Here is a 27,444-nt window from a genome sequence, read left to right as displayed (position 1 = left end):
ATAAGGGTTACGCGTCGAGGGCTTCGTACCCTATCTATGTGGCTCAGACCCCGGTTCCTTACCTTGGGTCCCACGCTAGGGGCGCCATGTCGTCGCAGTTTGCTAACGACAGACGCCTCCCTGATGGGCTGGGGAGCGGTCTTAAATGGCCGTCCAGCCCAAGGGGAATGGGAGGACCATCAGCTCGTCTGGCACATCAACTGCCTAGAGCTGATGGCTGCATTTCTGGCCCTGAAATACTTTCTCCAGCAGCTGAGAGGCTGTCATATCCTAGTGCGGATGGACAACACAACAGCAGTCTCTTATATAAATCGCCAGGGAGGTTTGCGTTCGCGCCATGTGAACAAGATAGTGCAACAGATCTTCCTCTGGGGCCAGGACAAGTTCCTGTCACTGAGGGCAGTGTACATTCCTGGGTACCAGAATGTGGGAGCGGATTTACTGTCCAGACAGAAACTACTGAGCGGGGAGTTTAAACTTCACCCCAAGGTGGTGAAACAGATATGGCTGAGATTCTACGAAGCGGAGATGGACCTCTTCGCCTCCCATCAGACAGCGCAATGTCCCCTTTTTTTCTCTCTGAGTCACCCAGCCCCCCTAGGTCTGGATGCGATGGCGCATACATGGCCTTTGATGCACCTGTATGCCTTTCCTCCAGTTGCTCTGCTCCCGGGAGTTCTAGCCAGAGTTCGGCAACAAGGGACTTGCCTCTTACTGATAGCGCCGCATTGGGCGAACAGAATATTGTTCTCGGACATAATATCTCTCCTCGACGGCTCGCCTTGGGTGATACCAAGCAGGAGGGACCTTCTGTCTCAGGCGCAGGGGAAAATATTTCATCCCCAGCCGGAGATGTGGAATCTTCATGTTTGGCCCCTGAGGGGAACTAACTGAGGGATACAGGGCTTTCACCTGACACTATCGAGACTATTTTAAATGCTAGCGCTCCCTCCACTAGAGCAAGTTATACCAACAAATGGGGTGTCTTTGAAAGATGGTGTACTGCACACAATGCAAATCCAGTAAACTGCCAAATTGCTACAGTTTTGGATTTCCTGCAGGGAAAATTATTGGCAGGTACATGCCCCGCCACTCTCAGGGTTTATGTGGCCACTCTCTCGGCTTGCCACGCTCTGATTGACGGGGTGCCTTTGGGCAAGCATGTCCTGCTCTCTCGCTTCGTTCGAGGAGCTAGGTGGCTTAAGCCTTCTTCTAGAACCAGGATCCCTTCATGGGACCTAGCAATAGTCCTAGAGGGCCTGGTTGAGACCCCCTTTGAACCGTTAGAGTCAGTTTCTGACAAGCTGTTAACTCTGAAAATGGTTTTTCTTATGGCTATAACTTCTCTGAAAAGAATTGGGGACTTGCAGGCTCTGTCCATTGTGCCATCCTGCTTAGACTTTGCCCCAGGAATGGTGAAAGCTATTTTGCATCCTCATTTTGACTATATGCCTAAGGTTCCTTTTCTCGAACTTGCATCCAGTCACTCTTGAAGCTTTCTGTCCTCCACCGTTCACTACGCCGGAGCAGGAGAGACTTCACAGACTGTGTCCAGTCCGTGCTCTTCAGGCCTACGTCCACCGCACTAGCCAGTGGCGTAAGTCAGAGCAACTATTCGTTTGTCATGGCGGCCATAACAGGGGTGCGGCCGCCACGAAACACACCATGTCACATTGGGTGAGAGATGTTATTGCCCTTGCCTATGAGGCGCGTGGTCACACTTTCGCCAACAGGCATCAGGGCTCATTCCACCAGGGGGGTTGCCTCTTCTAGAGCTTTGGCGGGGGGCACCCCCTTACAAAATGTTTGTGATGCGGCAGGTTGGTCCTCTCCACACACATTCATAAGGTTTTATAGTTTGGATGTTCATGTTACTCCGGGCTCTTGCGTTCTTGAGTCAACATCGCAAGCTAGTGTCTGAGATTCTCTGCGCTTTGTGACACACTTCACAGCGGTCTGGACACAGTGCGGCGGCGTCGGTATTCTCGTTCCTATAGCGCTGATAAAGTGCAGCTTAGAGTGTAGCCTTTGAAAGGGAACGCCCTGGGTTACTTCACTGTAACCCTGTTCCCTGAGAAGGTGGGAACGAGAAGCTGTGCTTCATTGCCGCACTGAGATGTCCCAGGACTGCTCTTCAGACAAAATACCTGCTGATGCACCTGTGGCACATCTATAAATATAGGTCAATTTCACTAACGTTGTTTTACACATATATTCACAGCTGGTCACGACTAAAGACGTTCCCATAGAGCTGATAAAGCGCAGCTTCTCGTTCCCGCGTTCTCAGGGAACAGGATTACAGTGAAGTAACCCGGGGCGATTTATGTATAAGCTTGTTTCCTCATAGGGACTTGCTGTAAAAAATGTCCCCACAAAGTCAAAATGCACTGGTATTATTATACTTGTGGGGACATTTGGTCCCCTACCAGGACACACATACACACCATTCCTTTAGATTATTCACCTGTTTCAAAATTATGCTAGTTTTTTTGGTTGCTATATTTTTTTTTTTTTTTTTTTGTCCAACTACACATGGTTGATATATATTTTTTCTTTCGTACTGTGTAATACTGTATTCACAACCACACATGCTTACAGTAAAAAAAAAAAAAAAAAAAAAAAAATAGTTTGATTTCAATCTTGCTTTCATGCTTACTTTCAATCTTGTACAGAAATGTACATAGAAGCTCGTGAAAGAAGAGCTTTATGTTTTGAATAACTGTGTGTATATGATATATTCAAAAACAGAATATTATGGCAAATGTGTTTGCAAAGTAAGACAAATGTTTGCTTTTGAGATGTGTCTGTGATATTTTGAATGCAGTGCTTCATTTTGCAAGAGATGTGAGGCATTTTGCATTTTGTGTGTGTAATTCTTGGATTTGTGTGTAAAGTTTTGAAAAAAAGAGAAAGTTTTAAAAATGTGTGTAAGCAGTTGAAAAAAACTGTAATAAACCCAAACGAAAGAACATAATGCACGGTGGCTCCCGTCATGCTTTGTGGGACTCTTATGACATTTTGGAGTTTATGCGCAATACATGGACATACGTAATCAAATTCTATGACAAGAGTCCGATCTACCATGACACATAGGGAAATATATGTGATGCAGATATTATAAAACCATTCAAATAAAACACAAATTCTTTATTTATTATATCAGTAGTTAAGGGCAAAAGACTTGGGTTGTTTTTAAAATATTCAGAAGTCTTTTGTGTCGAGTCGAGTCTGAAGTCTTTTCAGGTCAAGTCCGAGTCAAGTCCGAAGTCTACAATGCGACTCGAGTGCAACTCGAGTCCGAGTCACTCGAGTGCCCATCTCTGCTTATTACTCAATACCTAATTATGGTGTTAGTTGTGCAAGAGCACAGTCTTTTTCTCTGCGAGATGATGGGCTTAATGAATTCATTACTCAAAAGTTAGAAGAGAAATACACACAAATACACACATTCACACATTCTTTCCATGAGTGTTGCTGCGAGTCGCTCTTTCACTGGTATACTTGATTTTTGATTTATTTAAAATGCAATTTATTATATTGCAAAAAACAGTAAGTCTATTCTGATTGTTTAATAACTTCTGACAGCATTATTCAGGAGGGAAGAGAATTCTAGAGCAAGAGAACATAGAGATGGTGGGAGCACTGGACAAAGTTTGAGCGTGTACACGCGATTTCTGAGCGATAGCAGAGTCGCTGTATATTTGAAAGTGCGCCTCCAGTTTTGTATGAGAGTGAAGGAATCATTTTGATAAGTGAAGGAAATTCGCCTGCGAATGGAGAGATTCAAGCTCTCATTTGCCATTAAAATTACGCCATAGAAACTGCCTCAAATGAACTATATAAAAAAAAGAAGCCATGTCTGAAAGCTGCGTGAAAGCTATATTGCCTATGGTATGATCCACCACTGATAGTAATGTACCAGCCAACTCATTTGTATAGTTCACAGCATTAGTCAATTTTTTTCTTTGAGAATAGTTGCCATACTTGATATATATCCAAATTAATCGATATCAAACCGAAATTAAATTGCAATACCCAGCCCCTATTTCTACTGTGGCAGAAACATTTATTTTTAGATTATTTAAATATTACACAACTACTTAACTTACTGTCAACTAAAAATCATGATAAATGCTGATTATAATATGTAAAAAAAAAAAACAAAAAAAAAAAAACAAGAATTTAGCTAACTGTTTTAAACAGGGCTCCTTTTTACATGTAAAACCCGCATTGCAAAGCATTCATTCATTTAATCCATACCTACAGATCTCCAGGGAAGAGACATCTCAGAGGAGCTAAAAAAGGAAAAAAAAGAGCTTATTTATGTTTCTGTCACATAAAATCACTGCCCAAAAAATGAGTGAAGAGTAAGATTTTTCGATGGAAGAAAGTCATTAATTTAAAACAACACGAGGGTGAGTAAATTATGACAATTAACAAGTGATAATATATCAAAACATAATTAACAACATATTAATAATTGAGCAGTACATCTAGACTAGCATACTGTTCTAAAACTGCAGAGGTGTGAATGACCCTTCACCTTCTCAATTTGAGTATGTTTTACACGTGTGAACAAAACTCACTATTAAATTCATTATTAAATTAATGAATGAAATATAAATAATATAGGCTACAATCAGAGTTTTACACTTGAAAAAAAAAATAGGAAAGTGTTATACTTATTTTTTCCATGGCAATGTGCACAGCCTCAAAAAAAGCGCTTTTATTCTGTTCAATAATCTGTTAAAAGAAAAGTTTAATACAAGTATGAGTTCATTTATATGTCTGCGACTGTGGTTCCCTATAAACACATTTGTGCAACCTCTGTTCCACATTAAAAAAATTTCTGGGTTAGCGATAGCATGAGCTCTTTATGTTAATAGGGAAAAAAAAAAAAAAAAAAATATATATATATATATATATATATATAAATATAATCTGGAAATGATGAAATTGTAGCTATATTACTGTGTTTCAGCTTTTAAGAGAATCTTCATTTTTATTAGTCTTCATAAATGTACACTGCTCAGCCACAACATTAAAACAACCACTAACAAGTGAAGTGAATAACATTGATTATATTGTTACAATGGCACCTATATTAGACAGCAAGCGAAAAATCAGTTCTTGAATTTTATGTGTTGGAAGTAGAAAAAGAATGGGCAAGCAAGACTCTGACAAGGGCCAAATAGTGATGGCTAGACGACTGCATCAGAGCATCTCCAAAACGGCAATTCTTGTGGGGTGTTACTGGAATGCAGTGGTTACCAATCAAAAATGGTGCAAGGAAGGGCAATCGATGAAGCAGCATCAGGGTTATGGGCACCCAAGGCTCACTGATGCATGTGGGGAGTGAAGGCTAGCCTGTCTGGTTGGTAGAACATCAGAAGAGGTACTGTAGCTCAAATTACTGAAAGACTTAATGCTGCCCATGATAAAAAGTGTCAGAACACACAGTGCATCATAGTTTGCTGCATATGGGGCCGCATAGCCGCAGACCAGTCAAAGTGCCCATGATGACCCCTGTCCACCACTGAAAGCATCTAGGAATATGAATCACAATGAATCACGTTTTCTTTTAGATGAGGTGGATGGTCGGGTGCGTGTGCATTGTATACCTGGGGAAGAGATGGCAGCAGGATGCAGTGGTGTTCCCTGAAGGCAGTGGCCTCTTTCAGCAGGATAAAGCACCCTGGCACACTGCAAAATACACTGCCACAATACAAAATTGTTCAGGAGTGGTTTGAGTAACAAAGTTCAAGGTATTACCTTGGCTTCAAAATTCCCAAGATCTCAATTCGACTGAGCATTTATTGGACGTGCTGGACCAACAAATCTAATCCATGGAAGCCTCATCTTTCAAATTGCAGGACTTAAAGGATCTTCTGCCAATTCCTTAGTGCGAAATAGCACAGATCAAGTTCAGAGGTCTTGTGAAGTCAATGCTTCGACACATCAGAGCTGTTATGGCAGTACAAGGGGACCTACATAATATTAGGCAGGTAGTTTCAACATGGCTGATCAGTGTAGAGAATATTGTGACTTGTTGCTGATACACAACTCTATCTGTTTATACCCCTGAGTAATGTAGGGGTGAGTTAATAATACATTTTGACTTTCTCAGTTTGTGTAAATTCACTTGTGGTTCAGAGTAAGCAGTTTATAAATACAGCTCTAAATGCTTTATTCTTGATTTATAAGCATATTTACAATGTGTTTAATAATTTTATTTTTATACTTTATTAATGATCAATTTATCATTTCTAAATTAAGTATTACTTTACAAACCAGTTATTTAGGAGTTGTCAGTGGTTCATAAGATTGTTTAGAAAGTGTAAGTAAATGATTAATAAACTATTTAAATGTACATTTATACATATTATTTAGACATATAGTAATAGTTAGTCAGTGTTAATAAATGCTTTATTAACACGTCTTCCTACTGTAATTCATGATTAATACAGGTAGTTATAAAACATTTAGTAGCTGTCAGTTAACTCTTTATGTGAGCTCATCTAAAGTGAAAACTATTTATGCCTCGTAAAGCTTTTACAAAGGAGATTTAAAGGCTTGGTTATCTTCTAAACAGAAAAAAGGAAACAAACACAACACAGAGTGATACTGAACACAGAAATATTTATGGCTATTTGCATTAAGTGCAATAGATGCAATTTACACTAAGTGCAAATAGCGATATATGCTATTTACACTAAGTGTAAATAGCAATTAGATGCTATTTACACTAAGGCCGTGTGTCCACCAAAGCGTTTTTAACCAGCTGAAAACGCTAGGCGCTCTGCTTAAAACGCCTATCTGTGAGTGCTTCAGAGTGCTTCGTCAGCGCAACGTTTTTTTTCAGTTGAGACGCTTTGTTGCTATGATACGGAATATCTGAGGCACTGTTACTTATAACTGATTTTGCAGGTAATTTATTTCAGACTTAAAACGTTGACACGATGTAGAGTACTTGCTATGTATGTTCGGAGACCAGCAATATTAATTTCTCATCCATTTTGTTCCGTTCTCTGCTTGTTAATGTCGTTGTACAGCAAGAATGTTGTGACAGTTGGTCGGAGTTGTATTTGTCCCGCCCCTCCTCTACTCTGAAAAAGTGACAGTGATGAGCACAGCGTTTTACTCAAAGTTGAACATTCTTCAACTTGAGGCGACCGGTAAAAAATGCAGAGCTCAGCGCCTCGTTACGCTTCTGGCGTTTAAAAAACGCGGCGCTCCCATTGAAAACAATTGAAAAAGTATGCTAGCCGCTGGAAAAAAAACGCTTTGGTGGACAATAGCAGCATTTTCTTAGCAATATGCTATTTACACTAGGTGAAAAAAGTGATAGATTCTATTTACACCATGTAAAAGTATCAGTTCTTTGCAATAAGAGTAAAGATGCTATCTATACTTTATATTGGCAGATACTATTTGCACCTCAGTATTTTTGTACATTAACAAGAAGCAATAATATTGTGACGAGCAGGGTGGGCGAGAGCTGTGAGGGAACGGCGCGAGGCCGGTGACGCGAGTGTTAATGAGCGCTCCGGAAGCATAAAAGGGGAGCGACGACAGTGAAGGACGAGAGAGGACCAGGCCTGGACTTTAAGTTAGGGCTGGGCGATATGGCTGAAAACTGTATCACGATATCAGTGTTTCATATCGGTCGATATCGATAATTATTGATAATTTTTTCTGACCCATTTAAAATAAGGACCAGGAGAAAAATATATTACATTTAAACATTTTTATTTTAAACTTAACCTTCCTCTGATCATAATCCCCTCAGTTATTAAGACAGAAATGTCAACAACCATGGAAAAGTCAAATAATTAAAATGTTGCGCGGTGTTGCAGCTACAGATGTTGTTGGTTGAATACGGCTGTGCTCCAAAGGGTGAGCGCGGCTAAGGTGGTACATCAAGTTCGTGGTATTACCAGTCTTGCATAATTTGCAGACGACATTGGTCTGACTACGGTCAGACTTATAATATCCAAAAAACTGCCATACTGGCGAGCTGACTTTTCCTCTTTTATTTACAATTTCCTCGCTTGCTGCGGCACTCATTTTCTGCTTATCAGTTGCCGGTTACTGAAGAGGAATCCAGCAGACCAGCACGAGACAACGATATGGCGCAACCAAACTGATACTGTTACATGATTGGCTGTTAGCGTGTCACTCCCTACGTTGCTACGTTACCAGAGAGCGAGTGCCTTTGTTAATGCAACCAAACTTGCTTCGCAACCTCTGTTTTCTTCCGACGAAGAATAAAAAAAATATCGAACGTTTTATCGAACACATTTTTTATTGATATCGATCACGTGTCTATCGCGATACATATCGTTATCGTTTTATCGCCCAGCCCTACTTTAAGTTATGTTTTATTATGTTTGTGTGGCCGGCAGACGTCCGTGAGGGTCTGCCGGCATTACTTTCATTTTGTATTTGTTTATTTTATATATTAAAGTTGTGTTGAACGTTCGCTGGTTCCCGCCTCCTCCTTCCCGTACATACGAACTGCGTTACAAATATCATAGAGTGTACATGATTATATTTATTAAAGTTATTAAATGGATGCTGCCTCATAGGGAGAATAAAAACCCTCCCTACACCTTCCCCTAACCCTACCCAATAAACACTTTTAATATTATTAAACACTCGTTCGCAGTTTATTTCCACTTTTAGAACATTATTTTAATTTTTATCGAAAATAAATGCGAACTCTGCAAAAGGCGGATTCGAACACGCGTCAATCGTGTTAAAAGCCAGGTCTGCAAGCCTTACTCGCTACTGCTGCTCTACTGAAGACGTTGAATTCCATGCATCTTTTTTAAAACTTGAGTGGCCCAACCAGACTTTGGTGGGCAGAGCTAGTGTAAATAGTGTTTGCCAACAAGGAACGCTATTTGCACTTAGTGTAAATAGACACTCCGAATATTTATTTCAAGATGCAAAAAATGAAATTGTACAACTGTACACTTGATATAACATGAAAAATAAACCTCTGCAATGTCATTGAAAATAAAACTAAAAGGAACTAAACAAGCAACAAAATGAACAAAAAAGAACAAAATAAAAAAGCAAGTGTGTAACGCCACGCCAGCAGAGGGAGCCCTCTCCCGAGTACTGACTGTATGCCGCTCCCTCTGCTTCACTGGTTACTTCCTGTTTGGTGGACATTTAAGCATGGCCTTGCTCCTTGTACTTCGCGAAGTATTGCCAGCCTGTCTGCCTTACCGAGCGTTTTCCCATTGCTATTATTTTGCCTTATTGTGTATGATCATTGCCTGTTTCACCTGTTTACTGCCTTTTGGATTGCCCACTGTTCTGTTGCCTGGATTGGACTGCCTTACTGTGTTTGTACCTCTGCCTGCCTCACGTTTACCATTATTTGCCTGCTGTTTTGGATTTGTTTGCTGTGGATACATTAAACACTGCACATGGATTTTAATGCCGCCTCAGCGTCCTTACAAAGTGAATATAAATAAAATTTAAAAAAAAACATACAAAATGTATATACGTCAACAAAATAAGCAACAAAATGAACAAAAAAGAAAAAAAATTAAGAAAATGAGCAAAATATTTTGGTGTAGTAAGAAGGTATTCTTGTTTCAGTTTCAAGTTAAAAAATTCAGTGCCAACAGTGAGTCACAAATTAGGGCTTTTCACACTTGAAATAGTTAACCCTGGGTCATTGTATACCCTGGGTAAATGGATTCCTGGGTTTTCTTTCTTCACATTTCACACTTCTTATATTTTACTATTTATTCCACTTAATCACTGAAAGTTGCTCAGAAAGCAAACTCTCAGTCTGATTTTATTTGTTGTATTTTGGCACTCCTGTAATCCAGTGTTGGCACTGGTAAATTTTTATTCAGCAATGTTTACATTTTAAATTTATTTTTATATCAGATTGCAAAGGCTTAATTTCATTTTGCTGCACAGTTATGTTCTATGGAGGTGTACAGGAATTTTTTTTTTCTATGACATTGCACAGTTTCATTTTTTTTTTTTTTTTTGCATTTTGCATTTTGAAATAAATATTTCTATGTTCTATATCACTCTGTGCTGTGTTTGTTTCCCTTTTCTGTTTAGAAGATAACCAAGCCTTTTTAAAAGCTTTAAGAGGCACCTTCTTTTTAGGTGAGCTCAAAAAAAAAAAAAAGTTAACTGACAAATACTAAATATTTTATTGTTTTATAACTGCCTGAGTTAATCATGAATTACAGTAGGAATACATGTTAATAAAGCATTTATTAACAAACTGAGTAACTACTACTATATGTCTGTCACGGATTCAGTCACCACACCAGTCCTGCCATCTACACCAGATCCGCCCACTCATTCACAATCACCAGAATACTGATCACCTGCACCTACACACCATCATCAAGTCACACTACTTAAGCTCAATGTTCACTCCACTTCGATGTCTGGTCTCGTCTACGTCAAGACGTCACAGACTCACCTGGATCCCATATGTGCTACTTACCTGCCTTCCTGTTCCCGATCCTGTCTTCGTCTTCTGCCTGTCCTCCTGTTCTTTGTTCACCTGATCATCCAGTCACCTTTACCGCCAGCTACATACCTGCAACAAACAAAGACCTCTGTTGCCTTCAGTTAAGTTTACCAGTATATTCCAGTGACTGTCTCACTCACCTGCATTGCACTGTTGACTCTGCTATACCTGCAAATCTGCAAATAAACTTGTTAAGTTGTTACTTACCTCATCTGCCTTACCAGCCATCTTCCAGAATTACATAATGAGGTATTCAGAGACTTCTTGAACTGATTTGTCATAGTTTACATCAACGATATTCTCATCTATTCATGCTAACTTACTGAACATCAGACCCATGTCAAGCAAGTGCTCCAACGACTCAGAGAACCTCAAATATATTTGAAAAAAAAAAAAAAAAAAGTGTGAGTTTCATACCACCTCTGTGCAGTTCCTAGGATATGTTATCGACCAACATGGCATCAAAATGGACCAGAGGAAGGTGGACGCCATCCAGAACTGGCCCTAACCTACATCTATCAAAGATCTCCAAAGATTCCTGGATATCAGCAATCGTGAGCTGCTGGCCATAAAGCTTGCCTTGGAAGAATGTAGACATTGGCTGGAGGGAGCCACCCATCAGTTTGAAGTTATTAATGATCATAGAAACCTGGAATACTTACGTGAAGTCAAACGTCTCAACACCTGCAAAGCTCAATGGGCCCGTTCTTCACAAGGTTTGACTTCATCGTTACGTACCGACCTGGTTACAAGAATGTAAAAGCAGATGCACTTTCACGATTATACCATCCTGATCCTGAACCTCATTCTCCTGAGACCATCCTCCCTCCAGCCATGGTAGTCAATCCCATACAATGGTCTATTGACAATCAAATCTGCCAAGCCACCATCACTGAACCTGCTCCACCGGGAGTTCCTGAGTTCCTTATTTGACTCAGATGGTGTCCAGCATGTGTGGCGACGTCCTGGTGAGAAGTACCAAGAAAATTGTGTCCACCTGATCATTCAGTCACCTTTACCGCCAGCTACATACCTGCAACAAACAAAGAACTCTGTTGCCTTCAGTTAAGTTCACCACTATATTCCAGTGACTGTCTTACTCACCTGCATTGCACTGTTGACTCTGCTCTACCTGCAAATCTGCAAATAAACTTAAGCTGTTCCTTACCTCGTCTGCCTTCGTCTGTGTCTGAATAATGTCTAAATAATATGTATAAATGTACATTTAAATAGTTTATTAATCATTTACTTACACTTTCTAAATGATCTTATGAACAACTGACAACTCCTAAATAACTGGTTTGTTAATAATGTAATACTTAATTTAGAAATGATAAATTGATCATTAATAATAATAATAATAATAATAATAATGTTTTATTTATATAGCACCTTTCCATTGCTCAAGGATGCTTTACAAAGGAGATACCAAGAATAGGTAATCACAGACAACAGGTAATAAAGACAGACAGTAATAGAAGATTAAACAAGGATAGTACAAAGACAGTAAAAGGGACCATTACATAGACAGGGTAAGACACAGCAGCATATAATCATGGACAGAGGAAAACAGAACACAACTTATGAGTGGTATGAGCAGGAGTATTTTGTACTTGAACAGAATAGGGGTGATATGGGCAGAACGCTTGGTGTGGGTAAGTATTCTTGCAGCAGAGTTTTGAATATATTGCAGTCTGCAGTATCACATATTGCAGTATTTGCCCTCCACAGGTCAAAGTTTGAACTAATTGTTATACCCTTGCACTAGCATATTGTATATGACAATTTAGTTCAAACTTTGACCTGTGGAGGGCAGTAATACACTTAGTTCTACACTGCCGGAATTCTAATAGAGAAGAAGAAGAAGAGAGCTAGTTCAAGATGAGCGTCTATGGTTAAAACGTATATAATTTGTAATTTTTTTTTTTTTTTTTTTTTTTAAAGAAAATGACCGATCGTTTCACTAGATAAGACCCTTATTCCTTGTCTGGTATCGTTTAAAGCCCTTCGAAGCTGCACTGAAACTAATTTTGAGCTTCAACTGTTTGAAGCCAATTGAAGTCCACTATAAGGAGAATAATCCTGGAATGTTTTCATCAAAAACCTTAATTTCTTAAAGAAGGACATGGACATAGCTCAGGAGTGTAACAAGAGGAAGTGTGGGTGGAAGGGATGGATCTGATCTTAACAGGAGCATGCTCGTGCAAGATATCAGAGATGATGGAGTGGTATTTAAAGAGTATCAGTGAGGGAGAATTAATATCAAAGATTTCAGAAATAGTAGAGGAAACAATAGAGGCACAAAATGATGCAATATCAACAGATTTAAGGTTGCGATATGATATAACTGTCTTAGGGCATTTCTTATACACAGGCAAACTTAGTCTGAAATCAGTAAGTTTATGATCAGAAATACCAATGTTAAAAGGAGGGATAGAAGAGATTTCAGCCCCTGATGTACATATTAGATCAAGAATATGACCATGAGTATGAGTAGGAAAATGAACATGCTGAGTCAAATTAAAACAATCAAAAACTGACAGTAGTTGAGTTGTGTGAGAACAGACAGTATCAACATGAATATTAAAGTCACCAAGCAGGAGAACAGGAGATGTCAAGGAACAGGCAAGGGTCAACAGTTCACTGAGTTCGGAAAAAAAGTTAGACAAGGTCTTAGGAGGACGGTAGAGTAAAATGATTATGAGAGAGCCATGAGAGTCAGCCTTTAAAGCCATATATTCAAATGTGGTAGTGTCATGAAAGTCAAGTTGTGAGAGTCGGAAGTTATCTCGATAGATGACAGTGAGACCACCCCCTTTACCGTGCAGTCGTGGTCTAGACAAGTACTTATATCCATCTGGTTTGAGTAGATTTAACGGCAGAAAATCCTCAGGAACTTGCCATGTTTCAGTAAGAAGAAAAATGTTTGTTATCATTGATAAATTCATTGAGATAAGGGGCATTATCTGAGATGGATTGACAGTTCAGAAAAGCAAAGTGACGATGTGAGGTATTCAAATCAGACGATGAGGTAGTACATTGCTGGTCATTACCAGTGAGAGCGGCACATAGAATAGCCAGCAGGTGGTAAGGTAGACTTGGACGATATCCTATTGTTAGACCAAATCCATGGAAGAGCATCAGGAGCAGTGGATACTCATGGGACTCATGGTGAGCAATGTATATATCGTGGACGATGGAGAATTCCTAGACTATTAATACGCAGTATTCATACGTCAGATAATCAAGACGCGGACGGCAGTTCAAGGCCCTTAGCTGAGCCAGAGAATATCCAAATTCCATTATGGATAATAGACAAAAAATGAGGCAAAATAGAAAGAAAACAAACTGAAAAACTGCTGGCCGAGGCATGTTTTTTTTTTTTTTTTGTCAGAGCAATGCCAATCGCTAGCAAAAACCACATTAGCCAAACCCTGTACATTACATCACCAAAAACAGCAGGCTAAGAGGGAGACAACACACCCAGACAGCAAGCAGTAAACAAACACCGCGCAACTGAGAGAGCGGTAACTCACCCATCTGATGAGCCGAAAGTGGCGGAAGACGCAACAGGGTAGAGAGCTCGCAGCAGCCCGATGGCAAAACTTGCAGGCAGCAAAAACTGACATCCACAATCAAGTCCAAAGTACCAACAGTTAGAATTGGAGTAATCTGAACAGCACAGTAATCTGAATGGTGATATGGAAATCCAAATGAAGCAGTAATCCGATCAGTGCAGCAAAACATACAAACAATACGAAGCGGCAGACAGTCGCGCACAGCGTTCTCGACCCGGAAACGAATGATTACCTCTTTATTATTAATAAAGTATGAAAATACAATTATTAAACACATGTATGCTGTATTTAAAAACTGCTTAATGTCTATTAATGCTTTATAAATGATGAATTGACTATTCACTATTGCTTAATTAATGATTTATAGCATGCAGTTATTATAAAGTGTTACCCACACATCTAGTACACATATATGGTTTTGTTTAATTTATACCAAGGTTCCTCAAATCTTGCTTCCAATCAAGTATTGCCTACTTTATCCTGTTTATGCAAAGTGGTCATCTGATATCAGAAACAGATATCAGAAGTGTATCAAAAAAACAAAACCTTTGCTAATATCACCAATCAGATATCAAGATAAAAAGATGCATTCTTTGAGCATACCCTAAATGACAAATTATCTGGATGGAATTTTGCATAATTAATTAAATTATGCAAAATAATTAAATTACATAATTAAAAAACATAATTAAATTACAAATTAATTTAAATATATTAATATAATTAATTAATTTAATTATTAATATGATACATTAAAAAAGATAAATTAAATTAATTAAAAAATACATTTAAAACAAGGCACCACCTCTCTCGTACGTATTCTGTGAATACTGACACTAACACGGCCATACTGAACACTGATCGCTATAACATCGTATTTCTGCATGAACACAAAATTAATGTACTGTGAGTGTTTTATAACGGATGCTCGGCGAACATGCTTGTTTTGGAGAAGTTTGAGAGGATCAGTGGTGTTACTTGTTTAATAATTTTGAATGGATCCGCACAGTATCTAAATTCAGTCCTTTGGTATCTCCCTGTGGTATTGTACAAGTATTTGTACAAGTTACTGTATAACTGAGCAGAGTAAGTACTTTTAAGTTGTAAAGAATGTCTGCAATGTATGTTTGCAAAAACGAACTCTGAAGGTTTAAATTTATCTTGAGTTTCTTCTTTAAAGAAATAATAACATGGGGTTGAAAAGTAATAATAATTTATTGCGATATTTAAAGAAAAAAAGGTAAATGAAGACTTTGTCAGTAGTGTTTTCAGTTTTCATAATAAGGAAAAAATGTTAAAAAAAAAAACAATAAAAAATAGTACTAAGGGAAAAAAATGCACAATACTCAACTCCTTTTTGTGTTTAAACCACGTTCCAAATTATTATGCAAGTGACATATCAGTAAGATTTCAGTGCAATAAACATTCAGATTTTAGTTTTTCTAAGAAATGTTTCTTTTTGTGAGGTTTGGTTAGTGGTGGCTAAAATGCATCTTTACGCACAACTGCCAGCCTGCATGGAGAGCTTCTTGAGACTCCAGAGACACCAGCAGCTTCAAATACCTGTCTGCTGCTCAACACTGGCTTTTTTTATAGCTGCCCTTTTAATACAATTAATTTTTTTGAAGGAACTTTCATTAATAAGCCTTTATCTGACCGAGTTCTGCTGTGCTCTAAATCGCTCACAAATCTTACGATAATTTGATAATCTCCATTCAGTTTTCACACAATATTAGTTGTTTTCATGCCTTTTGTACAAAATTGGACCATTTCATGCTTTTCATCTTCAGAAAGATCTTTCTTCCTCCCCAAATTGCATGAGAACTGTGACTTGCTTAATAATGTGGAACAACCTCTAAGTAGGATTTCCATAGACCTGGCAAATTATTTTGTCTGAGATTGATACCAGTTATCTAAAAAGACATGGATAAATAAACAAACATTTTCTTAGAAAAACTAAAATCTGAATGTTTATTGTACTGAAATCTTACTGATATGTCACTTGCATAATAATTTGGAATGCAGTGTATTATACTTGTAAAATGAGTTTAACAGACTGCACTTTACAAATAAGGTTCATTAGTTAACTACATTAATAATGAACTGCATTTCTACAGCATTCATTAATCTTTAACGTTAATTACAACATTTACTAATACATCATTAAAATCAAGAATTGTATTTGTTTAATGCACTGTAAACTAACATGAAAAATATGAACAGCTGTATTTTTATTAACTAACATTAACAAAGATTAACAAATACAGTAACACAAATGTATTGCTCATGGTTAATTCATGTTAATTAATAAATTAACTAATTGTAAAGTGTTACCACAAATTCAACACCAATTGGATTCATAAAGACATCACTTGTTTCTAAAAGAATGATTCAGTGATACAGTTTCAACAGTAATTTGATGCAATCGATATATTAGCCTATTTGAAGCATTTTCAAAAAGGTGATTTATTCTGTTTTGATCGGTAACGTAGACATCAGCATTTATCCGAATAATAAACTTTTGTATACATCTGTGATGATTGGAATATTTGTAAGAGAAATAATGATACTGTGTGTTTGACAAGATTGTTTGTGATGCTGTTTATATATCGACTACTCTCTCTAGATCAACGGCAGCGTGAACGCAGATTTGAATGTCACGATTTTATTTTTGTCAAAGCCAAAGGTTTAATATAGCCTACACGGACAAATCGTTGTCATTTAGGAATTAGATCATATGGGTGATGGAATCGCAAACGTGATCTTTTAAAGACTAATCGTGGCAGCTTTGTGCACCTCTCTCTTTCTCCCTGCATTGACGTAGGGCGAGGCATATGAGTAGTGTGAGGGCTTTTCAGTGCATTCATTGTTGTAATATTTATGAGGTGAGATGTCTCTATTAAAGGATACGCTCCTTGCACTTCGTTCTCGTTAAGAACTGGTTCTCGGTTCCCAACCCTAGTTACCACTTCCCTCCGTTCTGTTCCACTGAGCTGGAAAAAAGTACACTTTTTACCCGGAAGACATATCGTTTCATACAGTCGTGTGACCACGATGATAGAGACAATTTTGCTATCGCAATACCACGATATTGATAGTACCGTTACATCCCTAATATCTTCTCTATAGTTAAATAAAGAAATTAGTAGAAGCATTACTAGTAAATCATTACTGAGTAAACCTGCTCGATTTTATTTTGTATTCAACAGGTTCGTCTGAGAGATCACAACACCTCAAGGGAAAATGACGCAGAGGTTGAGGCATCCAGTCATGGCTCAGCCTCCAAAGCACCACCACCCCCACCTCCTCCTCCTGCTGCTGAACCCAAGGAACAAGGTGGGCTCTCATGTTGGTAACACTTTTCAATAAGATACATAAATGTAGGTAGTAACTGAGGAGCGAGTGGTTGATATGGTTAGCTGTAGATGATACTTAAAACCATCAATGTTTTGTGAATGTACCTTTGGGCAACACTTGTTTTGGCTACATACATGTGTCGGAGGCAACAACGCTACCACACACTAGGCACCCAAGTTAAAAACTTAAACTTAAAATACTCCGTCATTTGTGGCCCTACAGATTAGTGTAAGACATCATTATAAAATATAAAGGCTCTACTTTTATTTGTGTACACTCACAATAACAACAAAACCTTGTGTTTTTGTAAAATAAATAAACAGTGCGCGCTTTCAGCTGTCTCTGTCTCTGCGAGAAACTTTCTGAAACACATCTGAATAATGAACTGAAACTCAGCCAATAATTATCACACAGACATGAGAGATATGTCTTTAGAAAGCTTGAAGTGTCTACTTTTAAATGAAGTAAGTCATATTGAAAACAAATATTCTCTGTTTATGTAATCCGTATGAAACCAACGAGAGGTACAATCTTCTCTGGCTTCATTATCTGTAATGTGACCACACCCGCGCACAGCGCAGCTTTGACACGCAAATCGTCCATGTGCGAGGCACGCTAACCTGCAAATGCCCACATCACTTCAAAACAAAGCTTTAGCTTCATCATTCATTTGCTTTTCACCGAGTTTGGAAGACGTGCTGAGTGCTTACCTTGAATTTACCTCAGAAGAAGAACGCGATTGATATCCAGCGGAGGTAAGTCATATATTCCCACTTACATTAGTTAACGTATTATTGTTACATAAGCTGTAACATGATAGAATGTTTAGACAGAGTTTACTGTGAAATACCGTTTTCATAAATATATGCTCAAATGCATGTTTATTATGTGCCAAGTAAATAATAATGTTTCATAGAGTAAATGGTCTCTCTATGCGCTGTGAGTTTGAGTCACTTATGATGTGCATTTGAAAAACCAAACGTGCTCACGTTATAAGTGTTTGAAATCATTTTAAGTATGATAAAGGATAAAGGAATAAAGGAATAAAGGATGATTTTTACATCATTTTGAAGCAAAAATTCTAGCCTACATCATACATTTTTCAAAAGTCTTGTGAACATATATTCAGTATCGGTTTTATGGCCTTATTTCAGTGACTTAATTTTTTTTCACAAATCATGCATAAACGTTATGCTCACATATTATTGCAGAGTTTGTGCTGAATACAGTGTAATCAGAAAATGTTAAAAGTAACAGAAATAAGCACAAATGTCAGGGCATGTCAAAACACCTCCAGGGCCCAGAAAACACCTCAGGGCCCAGAGGGTTAAATACAAGTTAGGTTCATAGGTTCACCACGTGGTCATGTTATAATTACTAAATTATTTTGCATACACCACATAGTATTTTCGTCTGGGACAGAGAATGTCTCTTAATATATTCTGCAGCAAGCTCACTGATATGCCACTTAGCATCATATTGAGCAAAACCTAACACAACGGTAGATCTACAATATAACGTACTCAGTTATGATTGTAACCTCGGTTCCCTGAGATATGGAACGAGTACTGCGTGTGGGAAAAACTCCTTTTTCCTCGATACTGAAGCCTTATACAACAACGCAGTGTAACTGCACGGCCATTGGTTCAAACTGGAAAACTTTTTGAACCAATGATGGCGCAGCAGAGCTGCGCGAGCCTATGGTGAAGCAGCACGCCGAAGCCCGCCAAAATGGGTGGGGCAACTGGCTATATAAGCGGGCACGTCGCCATAGGATTTCAGGTCAATCGACTGAAGCGACGACACTGAGTCGTGCAGCCCCGTGGCACGGCAACTAACGCAGTACTCATTCCGTATCTCAGGGAACCGAGGTTACATTCGTAACGGAGTACGTTCCCTTTCGATACTTCACTCATACTACGTGTGGGGAACGAATTCAACCACGCCGTGCCATGGGAGGGAACGACTGAACCTATCTTGGGCACCAAGGAGGCCCAGAGAATAAGTAAGAAGGCCGAAGCCGTCGAGCCATTTATGTTATACTTGCTAAAGAGGGAGCTAACTCCCTAAGTATAGTATGATGACGGGGCTCATCAGAGGCCATCATATCATACTGAGAGGACCCAAGCGTGTAAGGTCGGTACGTCCAGGTTCTGACAAAAATCTGACAAAAGTGGACGGCGAGGACCAGCCGGCCGCCTCACAGATGTCCTTGATAGAGCCACCACTAGACCAGGCCCACGAGGAGGCCATGCCTCTAGTGGAGTGGGCTCTTACTCCTATGGGGAAATCTAGGCCCATAGACAAGTAGCATAGAGCAATAGCATCGACTATCCAATGCGAGAGTCGTTGCTTTGTGACCGAAAGCCCACTTGGTGCGGCCGCCAAAGCAGACAAAGAGCTGGTCAGACTACCAAAATGGCTGCGACCACTCGATGTAGGTCCTCAACGCCCTAACTGGGCAGAGTAAATCCAACTCTTGCTCGTCCGTCGAGGGAGGTAGTGCTGAGAGGGAAATGACCTGTGCTCTGAACGGGGTCGAGAGCATTTTGGGGACGTAGCCATGCCTGGGTTTTAGAATGACCTTCGAGTCATTAGGCCCAAACTCAAGCCATGCAGGGCTCACGGAGAGGGCCTGCAGATCACCTACACGCTTCACCGATGCTAGAGCAAGTAGCAGAGCGGTTTTAAGCGTCAGGGGCCGAAGGTCAGCTGACCGCAACGGCTCAAAGGGGGCCCCTTTGAGCGCTCCGAGGACCGTGGAAAGGTCCTAAGTGGGTACAGTGAAAGGACGGGGGGGATTCAACCGCCTAGAACCTCTTAAGAAACACACTACAAGGCTGTTTCGTCCCACTGACTGGCCAGCAATAGGTGCTTGGAACGCTGCTATGGCTGCTACGTATACCTTGAGCATGGAAGGGGTGAGGCCCTTGTCCAGATGCTCCTGGAGAAATAACAGGGTCTTCGTTTCGAGCTGCACACCAGTCGACGAAGGCTGACCATTTCTGGGCGTAGAGGCGTCTAGTAGACGGGGCTCTTGCCTGAGAAATGGTATTCAGCACGTCCCCTGGGAGGTTAACAGGCTCCCATCGAGGGACCACAGGTGCAGAGCCCAGTTCACTGGCTGGGGGTGCCAGATTGTCCTGTTTGTCTGAGAGAGGAGGTCACGTCTCAGGGGATCGGCCATGGGGCTTTTGTTAAAAGCCTGAACAGCTCCGAGGACCAAGGTTGGTTCCTCCATTGTGGGGCCACCAGGAGGACTCTGTGATTGTCTTCCCTGATTCGTCTGATGACCTGAGGGATCAGAGCGATCGGGGGAAAAGCGTAAAGAAGGAGGCTGGGCCAGTTGTGGGCCAGCGCATCTATGTCCTTCGAAAAGAAGATTGGGCAGTGAGAGTTGTCTTCTGAGGTGAAGAGGTCGACCTCTGCCCTCCCGAAGATCTCCAAGATTCTGAGAATCGTCTGGGGATGGAGCATACACTCGTCTGAGGGGACATTGCTCCGAAATAGCATGTCTGCTCCCAGATTCAATCTGCCTGGTATGTGCAACGCTCTTAGTGATCGCAGCCTGGGCAGGGCCCATTCCAAGATCCGCTTTGTCAGTGCACAGAGGCGACTGGATGAAACCCTGCCTTGGTGATTTATGTAGGACACACTGTCATGCTGTCCGACCGGACCAAGACACGGGGTCCCCTCAGGACCGTCTGAAAAGAGTGAAGGGCTCGACTCGCTGCTAAGCATCTCTAGACAGTTAATGTGCAGATGGCTCTTGTTGCTCAACCATGAGCCGAAGGCTGGTCTGCCCTCGCACAGAGCGCACCAACCCCAGTTGGACGCATCTGTCGAGACCACCATCCTTCTGGATGCCACCCCCAAGGGAACCCCACGGCTGAACCATAGAGGGTCCTTCCAGGGTTTCAGGGCTGCTATACAGGCCTGATTTACCCTGACAAAAAAGCGGCCGTGCCGCCAAGCGTGAGGTGGGACCCGAAGGTTTAGCCAGTATTGCAGAGGCCACATCCGTAGGAGGCCGAGGTGCAAAACCGGGGAGGCGGAAGCCATCAGCCCTAGCATCCTCTGGAAAAACTTCAGAGGGAGACGGGTTTTGATACTGACAGAGGCCATGAGCTGCTGAATGGCCAGAGCGCGCTCTGGCGAGACTGCGGCCCTCATATGGGCTGAGTCGAAAACTGCACCCAGGAACGTTATACGTTGGCTGGGGAGCAGTGAGCTCTTGGCGAAATTGACCCTGAGTCCTAGGCACTCCAAGTGGCTGAGGAGCATGGATCTGTGATGCTCTAGCTCGGTCTGCGACTGGGCCAATATGAGCCAGTCATCAAGGTAATTCAAGACACAGATTCCCATCTGTCTCAGAGAGGAAAGTGCCGCGTCCATGCACTTCGTAAAAGTGCGGGTAGCTAGGGACAGCCCGAAGGGAAGGACTGTATATTGGTAAGTCACTCCCTCGAATGCGAATCTCAAGAATTGTCTGTGATGTGGGGCTATCTGGATGTGAAAGTATAGAAATTTTGTCCCCAACACCCGGAATTGAACGGGGTGGCGGGGGAACTAGATGAGGCAGCTTTGGGGATGGTCAGGCCGCAGCGGGACTTTGCCCACTCCTCTTCCTTCCTGTTAAATCAGGAAGACTTAGGAGGCGTTGGGTCCAGTGTTATCCTAGGCCAGGGTCCCTGACGTCTCGGGAAAGACGGGCGCTTAGAGGAGTGAGATCGCTGACATTGTTCCTTAGGGGGCGCTGCCTGGGAGGTAGAGGGAGCAGGCTTGTTCTGCTGCTGAGTCGGCGCAGTCCTGGGGCGACTCGAGGCAGTGGCTGAGCTGGAGCGCTTGGGCAGGAAGTGTCGCATAGCCTGGGACAACTTCTGTGCAGCGGTGAAGCGCCCGGTGAATCCCTCTACAACTGGCCCAAAGAGACCGGCGGGAGAGACAGTGGCGTCAAGGAAGGCCACTTTGTCGATCTCCTTGATCTCCGTCAAGTTGAGCCAGAGATGGCGCTCTAACACAACCAGGTTGGCCATCGATCGCCCGATGGCCTGGGCTGTGGCTTTCGTGGCAAGCAGGGCTAAATCCGTGGCGCTGCGGAAGTCGCGAAAGGTAGGTGTGTCAGTTCCAGACTCGTCCAGTGAACGGAGAAGTTTGGCTTGGAACACCTGGCCGAGTAGGAGGCGCGCCACGACTTATTCAGCATGTCGTGCACCTCAGAAAAAAATGGTGCAGAGCGCTGGCGAGGGGCCTGGCGGCGTCCGGGTAGGAACCAATCGTCCAGTCTTCTGCGTGTCGGCTCTTCAGAGGGAGCCCACTCGAGGTTGAGTTCCTCAACAGCCTTGGAGAAGACGCAGAATAACTCAGCGTCCATACCTGCCCTGGCGTCTATGGGCTCCAGAGACGGCAGGTGGGCAGGGTCTTCGGAGTCGCTGGCCCATTCCTCCGTTTCAGAAGCCGCCAATGACATGCTGTCATCAAGCGGCTCCTCCTCAGAACCGTCAAACGATACGAGGTCGCTCGCTTCAGCCGAGGGACGCTAATCGAGGCGGGAGAATAGGATGGGAGAAGGCTCTCTGGGCGGAGAGAGTGAGGCACGTGAGGGCAGAGCCGGCGTGAGCTCACTTGTCTCCGAGCGCTGAGCCCCTCTGCCCCGCTGTTTCTTCCTCGCAGGCTCGTGGGAGGAAGAGAACGGGAGGGCGCCAGGGGCGGGACCGCTTTCCGTGAAGAAAGCGAACCGCGAGCGCAGAGAGGCGAGACTCATGTTCTCACAATGAGAATGTAAAGTCCCGGTGAGCGCCGCCTCTGCGTGGGGCTTGCTCAGGCAGAAAATGCACTCACCGTGCCCATCGTCCAGATGCAGAGGGGCTCTGCATGTGCCACAGCTGTGGCGCGACATTGAGAAACGTTGCAGCGCCGTGAAAACGGCGTTTAAAGTGCTCTTTTTAACTCCCTCGGGTCGGCGGTCACGCCGGCGATACCACCTCGGTTTTTTTCTTACCAGTGTGAAAGAGACTCAAAATACTCCGTCAATGTTGCACATATAATTAAGAGTTATACACCATTAAAATTCGTGGAATATCTTCTTTTATTTGTGTACACTCAGAGTAAAAACAAAATGATGTGCTTTTTGCAAAATAAAGAAAACTAACATGATGCGTGATCTCTCGTCTCCCTCTGAACGAGGTTTAATCCGATAGTTCTCAGAAAATGAACTGTAACTTAGTAAATACTAATGACACAAAAATGAGACTTATGTCTAAAAAAACGTTGAAATGTCAGGTTTTAAATCGTGTAAGTCAAATCGAAAACAAATATTCTGTGTTTATGTAATCTGTATGAAAAAAGACACATGTCAGACGCCCGTGATTCAGCTCATTATCCGCTAATGCGGCCACGCCCACGGAGCGAGCGCTATTCAGACGCAAATTCTGAGGCAATACATGTATACATCATCTCAATCGTGCATTTATTGTCTTGAAAAGTGTTTATCTGGATGTTAAAGCCATGGTTAGCGATCTCTGGAAGACATGCCGTTAGTTCCTGAATTTCCTGTTCTTCTTTAGAGTCATTTGTGGACTAAAGGTGTACAGAGCGCCCTCCGGCTGCAAGTATGAATTGAAAACAGTATCCAGCGCTCACAGTGATGACAATAAATATTGAATAAATATTACTCCTCTGTATAGAAAATTGACATAAACATATGAGAATCCATCAATATTTCTCCAAATGTGCATGCTTTTAAGCTAAAAGACTATATGAAATGCCATAGAGGTAACATGAATGTTCAGACGCTTTGCATCACAGAAATACATTATATTTTAAAGTATATAATAGAATACCATTATTTTAAATTGTAATAATATTTCACAGTATTGCTGTTTTTTCTGTATGTTTGATATACACCATGATGAGCTTGAGACATGATCACAGAGGGTTTTTTCACAGCCTACCTGACTGAAAGGCCTCATTAATATGCAGCTCATTAGAGGTTCTTTATGCGATTCTTTTGTCTTCTCAGGTGTAAATCACCCATTATTCATGACGATTCACGCCTCCACGCATACTGTTTCTTGACAAAAAGTGTCTTACAAAAACTAAATCAATATATTGTTATAAATGAACGAGTATGCAGGATAATTTTTACATCATTTTGAAGCAAAAATTCTAGTCTACAACCTCCAATACCCAGAAGTCTTGTGAGCACAGATTTAATATATATTTTTTGGCTTTATTTCAGTGACTTAAGTTTTTTGTTTTTTCAATAACCATGCATAAACGTTATTCCTTCAAAAACACAAACATGTACATACATGTTCCTCACATATTATGGTAGCCTAGTTTGTGCTGAATACAGTGTAATGACACTTTTTCCATTAATATGTTTATGAACAACTGAAAAAAGCACAAATGTCAGGGCATGTCAAAACTTCTCCAGGGCCCCGAAAATCCTCAGACCCCAGAGGGTTAAAGCGGTGAAAACTGCTGGAATAACTCTATTAGAAAGCGGTAATAAACCGCTGAAATAAGCTCTTTTAAAAGCGTGCCGGACGGCGGCAGGGGAAGCGCTGAGAAACCGGAAGCGCAAAGCGGGCCAGCTGAGACTCGCTGACCGCCTCCAGAGCCGGCGCCCTCGCAGACTGCCCGCCCTCGAGCGCCGGCACTGCAGGCGGTCGGCGAGTCTCAGCTGGTCCGCTGTGAAGCCTCTTCAACGGCGAGGAGAGAGCTCATTCCAGCAGGTGAGGGAAGGCGTTCAGTTCTCGAAGTCCAGCGAAGAGAAGTGTCATCGTTGCTGAAGGAGAAAGATCTGAAATCCTATGGCGAAGCTCCCACTTATATAGCCAGTCGCCCAGCCCATTTTGGCGGGCTTCGGCGCGCTGCTTCGCCATAGGCTCGCGCAGCTCCGCCGCGCCGTCATTGGTTCAAAAAGTTTTCCAGTTTGAACCAATGGCCGTGCAGTTACACTGCGTTGTTGTATAAGGCTTCAGTATTGAGGAAAAAGGAGTTTTTCCCACACGCAGTATGAGTGAAGTATCGAAAGGGAACCTAATATCAGTTCACACATAGGCTTATCGCAGTGTTGTTTCGGGTATTAGTTTGTGACTTCAAGCGTACCGTCTCTCCTCCTACCAGTTATTCATTACAAGGATAACACACACTAGTAAAAGCATTCTTTTTCATGTTCTTTGTCTACAGATAAACTTTTTGGCGGCTGCCGTACATTATAATAAAATTCCCCCCACCCCCCACCCTGGCAACACTGTGTGTAGGTGAGGTAAAGGAAAAGGCAGTGGACCAAAGCACTGTGAAGCAAGGGAGGGGGGACTCAAAACGTTTGCCCCGTTTGTATTATTTTACCTCTTACAAAATTATGTTAAGTAAATATCATTACATTATTTACAATACACAGCATGGTATTTAATGATATTTTTAGGGGGGGACAACCCTCAGATGGGGGGGAGGGGGTGTCCTGAACCCCCGATTTCAGCCTATGATCGCTCAACAGAACTTTGGCACATTGAGCGGGGCAGTGACATTGCCAGGAACACAGATGTAACCAAAACAAGTGTCCCAAAGGTATATTCACAAATCATTAATTGACCATTACATAGTTCTTACCAAAGGAATTGAAACTGAATTTAATCACTGTAGCATTGAATGTTCCTGATATTTATAGGTTTTACCATCTGAATTTGCTGAAATAAATGTTTTGTTTTTGCAGCACATCGCTGAAGAAAGGGCCGAAAAACCCAGCTAATAGAGGCAATGGAAAAGGGTCTGGACCGTCTCCTGCAAAATGACAACACCCATGACTACGACAGGGAATGGTTTAAATAGGAAAAAGAGATGGAGAGATATAGAATGGAGCTAGAAAAAAAAGGAAACATCCTGATTTTGAAATGAAGAAGATGGAAGCTTGATGAAAAGAGGGCAAAAGAGAACAGTGCGTTATTGCTCCAGATGTTTCAGTGCTTTAGGCCCCAGTCCCACCATTCACCTTTTTCGGCCCCTTATTCCTTCCATTATACACCACCTCCCCAATGCTCATCAGCTGAGAGCATGGACTTTGCTTTGATTTTTGTTTGGTTACCCTAGAGAAAGCAGTATTTTGCACATTTTATGTAGGGAAAAAGGTAAAAAAAGAAAAAGAAAAAAAGTTGAGACTCAACTTTGCCTGAACAAATTCTGAATGTGCCTTTTTTTATTTTAGGAAAGCAATATTTGCACATTTGTTTTATATTTTGTAACAAAATCTTTATTTTGTATTAAAACACTGAAAAAGTTATATTTAATAACAATATCCAAACACTGGGTAAAAAAGTTTTGTGAATTGCTAAGTTAAGAAATGAAGGATGCTCTGCAGTATAAATATATGTTTGATTTCAATTTCACGTGGGTCTTGACTGCATAGTTTGGGTATGAGCTTCCAAGGCTTCTTCTCTACTGATTTGTGTGAATATGAGCTACCAAGGCCTCCCAGATGTGCTCTGCTGGGGGAGAGAGCAGGTACATCATGCTGTTCTGGTCCTGCCTCTGGCTGATCCAACACACTTTCCTGGGGTTCCTGGTAAGCAACTTTCTGCATTTCATAGAAGTTGTGCAACACTACACTAGCAGGCACAACGTACTTCACATTTTGGGTTTGACAGTCATTCCTTTTCATAATGCATCGCCAGCGGCCCTTGAGACGACCAAATGCATGTTCAAAGTGGATACGTGCACGGCTCGAAGAGGCATTGTAGGCTGCCCTGGGTCCCCTCGCTGTACCTTCCGGGAATGGCTTCATTATGTTGCTAGTCAAGCTGTAGGCAGAATCGGCCACAATCAGGACTGCTATGTCGACCCCTTGGATGTTCCTGCTGACTGGAGGGAAAAACGTACTATCCTCCAGCTTGCGGCACAAATGGTAACACTCAAAAACATATGCATCGTGGCACTTCCCAAGCCAGCCAACATTGAAATCAAGGAAGCAGTAAGTTTGGTCTACAA

At 41.6% G+C, this 27,444-nt stretch overlaps 1 protein-coding gene across 9 annotated transcripts in view; it reads right to left on the bottom strand.

The window, feature by feature from the left end:
- LOC127518793 (plakophilin-4-like) overlaps positions 1-27,444 on the bottom strand; it is a 263,494-nt gene that overhangs the window by 147,665 nt on the left and 88,385 nt on the right. For 5 of the 9 annotated variants that reach the window (XM_051905907.1, XM_051905905.1, XM_051905909.1 and 2 more), the window contains one exon: positions 4,261-4,295. The exons of 3 other annotated variants lie outside the window; for them this stretch is intronic. In XM_051905907.1, the coding sequence (XP_051761867.1) occupies positions 4,261-4,295 (35 nt within the window). Of the gene's footprint in view, positions 1-4,260; positions 4,296-14,055; positions 14,301-27,444 lie in introns of those variants that run through there. One more of the 9 variants, XM_051905912.1, reaches the window with a different exon arrangement.

This window comes from Ctenopharyngodon idella, chromosome 9 (assembly GCF_019924925.1).
Source record: "Ctenopharyngodon idella isolate HZGC_01 chromosome 9, HZGC01, whole genome shotgun sequence".
NCBI lineage: Eukaryota > Metazoa > Chordata > Actinopteri > Cypriniformes > Xenocyprididae > Ctenopharyngodon > Ctenopharyngodon idella.
Note: the sequence above shows the minus strand (reverse complement) of the source record. Positions and strands in the feature narration are given on the sequence as shown.